This window comes from Antrostomus carolinensis, unplaced genomic scaffold (genome assembly GCF_000700745.2).
Source record: "Antrostomus carolinensis isolate BGI_N321 unplaced genomic scaffold, ASM70074v2 scaffold16187, whole genome shotgun sequence".
Taxonomy (NCBI): domain Eukaryota; kingdom Metazoa; phylum Chordata; class Aves; order Caprimulgiformes; family Caprimulgidae; genus Antrostomus; species Antrostomus carolinensis.
In genome coordinates this window covers 37807-44254 of record NW_010328197.1, presented here as the reverse complement: position 1 = coordinate 44254, position 6448 = coordinate 37807, and the positions used below count along the sequence as shown (strand labels likewise).

Sequence of the window (6448 nt, the reverse complement as noted above, 5' to 3'; positions counted from 1 at the left end):
GCTTATTTTTGAAAAGTCACAGCAGTCAGGTGAAGTCTCCAGAGACTGGAAAAAGGCAAACATTGCACCCATTTTTAAAAAGGCTAGAAAGGAGGAACCTGGGAACTACCAACCTGTCAGCCTTACCTCTGTGCCTGGGAAGATCATGGAACAGGTCCTCCTAGAAGCTGTGTTAGGGCATATGGAGAACCAGAAGATGAATCAAGACAGCCAGCACGGCTTCAGCAAGGGCCAGTCTTGCCTAACCAACCTAGTGGCCTTTCTATGGAGTGACTACATCAGTGGACAAGGGAAGAGCTACAGCTGTAATCTACCTGGACTTCTGTAAGGCTTTTGACACAGTCCCCCACAACATCCTTCTCTCTAAATTGGAGAGATAAGGATTTGATGGGTGCACTGTTGGGTGGATATGAATTGGTTGAATGGTGGCATTCAGAGGGTAGTGGTCACTGGCTCAGTGTGGATGGAGATCAGTGAAAAGTGGTGTCCCTCAGGGGTCCCTACTGCAACCAGTACTGTTTAATATCTTCATCAATGACCTAGGCAGTGGGATCGAGTGCACACTCAGTAAATTTGCAGATGTCACCATGTCATCATCCATGATGAGGATTCCTTAATTTTATACTGTTGTTTTCCTGAGTTTGGTAGGGGGGAAAATCAGCAGTGAGTTGCTCAGTCAAAAGATACTAAGTCAGTAAAAGTCAAAATTTTACAGCTCCTATGTAGGCAAAATTTTGGGGACTGAAACATTGACATGAGAATTGAAAAAAAAATTAATAGCAATTCCTACTAAAACTGAAGCTCTAGGTTTTAGCACATAATTCACTTACAAGACATCACTTCAAAGACACAGCTAAAGCTTCCAAAAGGGAAACAAACATGGGCTTAAAATAGCTATTCAGCTAGATAACAGTAGAATGAAGATCTTACCCCAAGGTAAATGCTGATGGATCTGGAGCATGTAACCCCCGATTTCCCACAGATAACATTCTCAGTAACAATTTTGAAAGAGGAAACAGGTCTGTTAACACTGCAGCCATCCTAAAAAAACCCAAAACAAACCACAAAAAGCACAAGAGACATTGTTTTCTGGAGTCTTCCAACTTTAAACATAAAAGCATAAAAAAGTAAAGAAAGCTTAAACATGTCATGACTCTGATTCTGCCTGTTTTGGGAGGTTATGACCTTTGATTTGGTAGTCAAACTGACATCACTTCCCTAAGAGATATAGTTGGCTGGTAAAGAATACATACATATCAGTGACTATTTAAACATGTTATTAAATATAAACTTGATTGTAATTGCATGAAAAACTGTGTTTTGAGAAGTCTTTCATCTTAAGTACTGAAATAAGCAGAAAATAAAAAAAAAATTGTTTATAAAGATTCAAAGTGCTCTATTATAGATGCATCCTAGGATATTTTCTTTAGACATTTAAATCAAGCTATTCTTGGTGCTAAGATACTGCCAAAATAAGCAATAAGAGGCAGATTACCATAGCTAATATGTATTCACAGTTGCCATCAAACACAAAACGCTGTCCATCAAAAGTGGTGATGTGGCCTTCTCCATAGAGATTACATGTTGAGGAACACTTTGATTTCTGAACACATTTCCATTTGCCTTTTGTGCAAGTGCTGGGAGTGAGAAGAGAAACAGACTCAGATTTCAAAATGCCACCTTAACTTGCTTCTTTTTATATACATGCAGCTTTATAGATAAGATGTTGATATAACTGACTTGTCTACAACTGTGACCAAGTTGCAATTAATAGAAGAACCTTAACTAAAAGTTATGGACTGCCTAGAAAATTAATTAATGATAAAGAAGAAATCTAAGTATTTTTTGCTTTCTTTTTTCATGAAAGAATGAGTATAAAACTAATTTACTTTTGTTCTTAATGAGAACAGATGTCACCGTTCTGTGTAGGCTGGGTCGTCGTGGTGGTTTTTTGATACTAGATTGGTAACTGGAAAGGGAATAAAGTACTTTGAGAATGTTGCTAAAGAGTTAGAAATGATTTTTTGGAGGTGTTGCTTTTATCTACAGAAAAGAAGGAAGATTGTGCCCTCACCTTTATTCAGGGGAGCTGTTAATCATTGACTTTATGTAGTTTACAGTTACAGGCCCTACTGGATGCCTCTATTCCTGATTATGTATATGGCAGAAATTATCCCTGAAGCCAGTACCATGACTCTTTTATCTATACATATATATTGCCAAATATTAAGCTTCTCTTTATCACCCCTGTGCTTTGTCACTGTATTCCTTCCGTTCAGCTGTTGCCATTTCCTAGTCTCTTGTCAACTAAATGCTTTTGTTATGCAGTTGTACACTTTAGTGAAACAGAGGTTCCACAATGGAAAACTGTGTGTTTCTTACCAGATCTCGCACTCAGTTTGGATCTGTTCACCTTTTCCATAAGCAAGACCACCATATTCACATGGACATTCCTCAGCTGGAACACACCTGCTGTCAAGATTTTCATACAGCCCATCAGCACAGACACAGCCTGATTCACATTTAGTGGGTATCTAGTAAAGATCAACAGATTGCAAAATGAAAAGAAATGTAAGATTCATTGTACCTTGTAGTATGTGAATGGTGTCAAGAGTGAACCTGTCCTAAGTTCTAGTTTTGACTTGATTTCAGTTTTGTGATTTTCCTTGTACTAACGTACTAGTCAATTGAACTAATTTCACTGAAGTTGGAAGATACACCTGTTTTGTGAGATATGAAACACACTTGAAGACTCTGACAAATTTACCTTTCATTGCTACCAATCTTTCAGATGGAGTACAACAAAAGTTTCTTTATATCAAGGAAGCTTATAACAATTCTTGCAATTAGGGTGTTTCCTTAATATAAAGGCGTAAAAAAACCCTATCAGGACAGCCCAGAAGTCCACCTAGCCTAGGGCTCCTGCATCCTGTGACCATCAGCAGCACATAGTGGGGAAAGAATAGAACAGGAAGCAAAACCCACACATTCTATCAGTTTCCAGTGACATGCAGTTTGTGGAGTACCTGAGCCAGAGGTGATAGCCATGTAGTTAAGAGTCTTTAATGGATTTTTATTCTATTCATTTAATAGAATTTAATCCATTAATTAATGAAATTTAAATCCTTTAATCACTTCTTGAATATATGTAAATTTTTAGTGTCCACAGTCTGTGGAAAGAAGTCTGATGTTTAACTATATCATGTCAGAAGAAATATCTCCCTTCATTTCACTACAAGGAACATAGTCAAGTTCTAAGTAACAACTAGAACATTCCTTCTCTCTCAAGAGGGTAAATATCCCAGAGCTGTGAAACTCACACATTCAATTCCAGTAGCCAGCATCTGACAGGTAGGGGAGCATGCAGCTCCATACTTGTTTTCTAAACTGTCAGAACATGATACATATTTCTTAGGAGCTCTGCAGCTTTCTAGAAAAACAGAAGAAAAGCAAACATTGGAGAGATTGTGAAGGAGCAATTTTGCAACACAGGGGAAAATAATATGTTTCTAAGTAAACCACGTCAGACTCATACCTGCAGGATTTTGAGGTTTGCCTGTGCAACTTAGCCTCCCATTAACGCAATAGCTAGGGGATAAAAGAAAAAGAAAAACATAATTTCAATGCAGTTCTCTCCTAAGAAAGAAATTTTAACTTTTTGCAAAATGGCTTCACGTTTCTCACAGTAACATCAGTTTTGAAAGTGAATAATAAGCCATTCACAATTATGATGGCCTATCAAGTCATTCTCAAAGTTTGTATATAGCTGCTCGGATGCTGTTGACAAAAATCTCCTACTAGGAATAATCAGATCTTACATATTGTTTTCTAATTTTTTCCTTAACATTTCCAAGCTTAAGGTAAGTCAAATACTTTTTGTTCATTTAAGAATCTTTGTATTTTAGGAAAGGGCAAAAAAGGTGTCTTAAAAAAGAAACCTTTGCTATTAGAAGTAGACTGTATTGGTTTTGGAGTTAATTTTCTTCACAGCAACTCTGTGGTGCTATGTTTTGGATTGGTGACCAAAACAGTGCTGATAACACATTGTTTCAGCTATTGCAGAAGTGTCAAGGCCTTCTCTGCTTCTCATGCTGCCCTGCCAGTGAGTAAGCTGGGGGTGCAGAAGAAGCTGGGAGGGGACAGAGCCAGGACAGCTGAACTGAACTGACCAAAGAGATATTCCATACTATACAACATCATACTCAGTAATAAAAGCTCAGGTAAAGAAGGAGGAAGGAGGGATATTTGGAGTTATGGCACTTGTCTTTAGAAGTAACCATTATGCATGGTTACTGGAAAAAGGTTTCCTGGAAATGTTTAAACATCTGCCTGCTGACAGGAAGTAGTTAATTAATTCCTTACTTAGTGTTGATTGCGCATATTGCTTTGCTTATTAAATAAGCTTATTTTTGGTTATTAATAATAAAGTAAGTTACTAAATTGTCTTTATCTCAACCCACAAATTTTCTTGGTTTTGCCCTCTGATTCTTTTCCACATCAGGCTGAAGTGCAGTGAGCAAGGAGCTGTGTGCAGTTTAGCTGTTTACTGCCATTAACCCTTAACACAGACACAAATATTCATTTTCAGTCTGTTAATCTTGAAACTTGACACACTTACCAGGTAATCCCACCAGTTACTATTGACTGGTCAGGCAAGATGTACTTTCTATCTTCTAAATAGCAGGGACAAAGAAATTTCCGAACACATTCATTCTTGTGGTTCAAGTACGTTCCTTTGGGACAATGGCAGCCTTCAATAGGGATGTCAGTTGGATGACATTCCAGGGCTGGGTTGGAGAGTGACAAGCATGTCCTGTCACACGCCTGAGTGTTGTAGCTGAACGTTTGGTTGCCAGTACAACTAATGGCTGTAAAACATGACAAAAGTATATGTTAAACTTCATTCACTTATCCTCTTCCTTGTCAAAAATAACTGTGCTCATCATGTGCTGCATATATTGCGTCAACAGCTTCAATGCTTAATGCTTCTTGTTGCTTCTCTTCCTGTGGATGTGGAGCTCTAGCAAAAAATATTGCAGGCCAGGGCTCAACACCAACCATGCAGTTGTTTGGAGGTTTTATGAAGGTTAAAGATCTTATTGCTTCTTTGTATATCTTGGAATGAAATAATGCAAAGGGAAGCTTTGCAGAAATACCAATGTATTTTTGAGTAACTGTGAAACATGTACCCAGGTCTAAGTTGCATAATTGCAAAATCACACCTGCAACCAGAGTTTTTCCTAGTTCTTCCTCACCTTATGGTACAGTACAACTTTACTGCATCACTTAATTTTCAAGTCCTGGAAGCATCTACATGCTCACCTTAAAGCATATGAGTAATCTTTTTCATGTAGTCTTAAAATAACAACTCTTTTCTGAAACAGACTAGAATAGTATTCAGAAGTTGGATATGTGTAATCTCATTTCTGCTTCCCTCTTCTTTCTGTTCACTACTTTCCTCAGGACTCTTAAGCTGATCTGGACACTGTTTAGAATACTGCTTACCATTTATGCTTTTTGTTGTGTTATGACACATCTGTGAAAGCAGCAGCTCCTGGGAATATGGCTTTTACAGCTACTGGTTGGCCTGCTTGAGCAATAAGTAGTTATCTTCCAATGACTGACAAGTAGTTTTAAAATATGTTCTTGCTCTTATTCAGTTTTGTCATAGGTGAATCAAACATGGGAATATTCTAAATGGCAACAGACTGACCTGTATGCATGCATTCATCTGATGGCAGACTATTAAGAGTTGGTTCAGTTACTTACTACAATTGTCCATGCTGTTTCTCCAGTTCTCAAGGATTAAACCCATTGAACTGCACGTTCGTGCGTACGATCCCAGAGCAGAACAAATATAAGGAAAGGTCTCTTCGTAATTACAGGCTTGGTAGACACACCTCTGAAACATGGAGAGTACTCTGTTACTGGGGAGCAGGCACTGGGAAGTGCTAAACCCTGGAGGTATTTAAGAGCTGTGTAGATGTGGTGCTAAGGGACAGGGTTTAGTGCTGGACTTGGCAGTGTTGGGTTTATGGTTGGACTTGATGATCTTGAAGGCCTTTTCCAACCTAAATGATTCTACAGTTCTATGATTGTCCGCAGAATTGCAGAGGTAAGTCTTGCAAAATACATATTATTGCACAATTAAAACTGATGAAAAAGATCCGATTAATTGCCTGATTGACATGAATAAAATATACTTAGTACTTAAAAATGCCTTTGTTTAGTCATTGCTTTACATTTTTAATTTTCAAAATGTTTTGTGGAGATTGGCAAATATAATGAGCTCAATTATGCACATGGGAAAATCGATACTTTGCACAGTTTAAGTTGTGGACATGATGAACTGCAGCATGAGCAAAATACCTTCTGATTCCTAGGGATGGGACTGGTGCCTATGAACAAACAGACTTTTAGTGTGGTGGAGACATAATTTTCAAAACCG

At 38.1% G+C, this 6448-nt stretch overlaps 1 protein-coding gene across 1 annotated transcript in view; it reads right to left on the bottom strand.

The window, feature by feature from the left end:
• Positions 1–6448, bottom strand: part of MUC6 (mucin 6, oligomeric mucus/gel-forming) — a 32257-nt gene that overhangs the window by 9705 nt on the left and 16104 nt on the right. The window contains exons 15-21 of the mRNA XM_010172175.2: positions 5770–5902; positions 4619–4868; positions 3536–3588; positions 3321–3430; positions 2383–2534; positions 1496–1637; positions 931–1041 (exon numbers count right to left, since the gene is read on the bottom strand). Coding sequence (XP_010170477.2) covers positions 931–1041; positions 1496–1637; positions 2383–2534; positions 3321–3430; positions 3536–3588; positions 4619–4868; positions 5770–5902 — 951 coding nt within the window. The remainder of the gene's footprint in view (positions 1–930; positions 1042–1495; positions 1638–2382; positions 2535–3320; positions 3431–3535; positions 3589–4618; positions 4869–5769; positions 5903–6448) is intronic.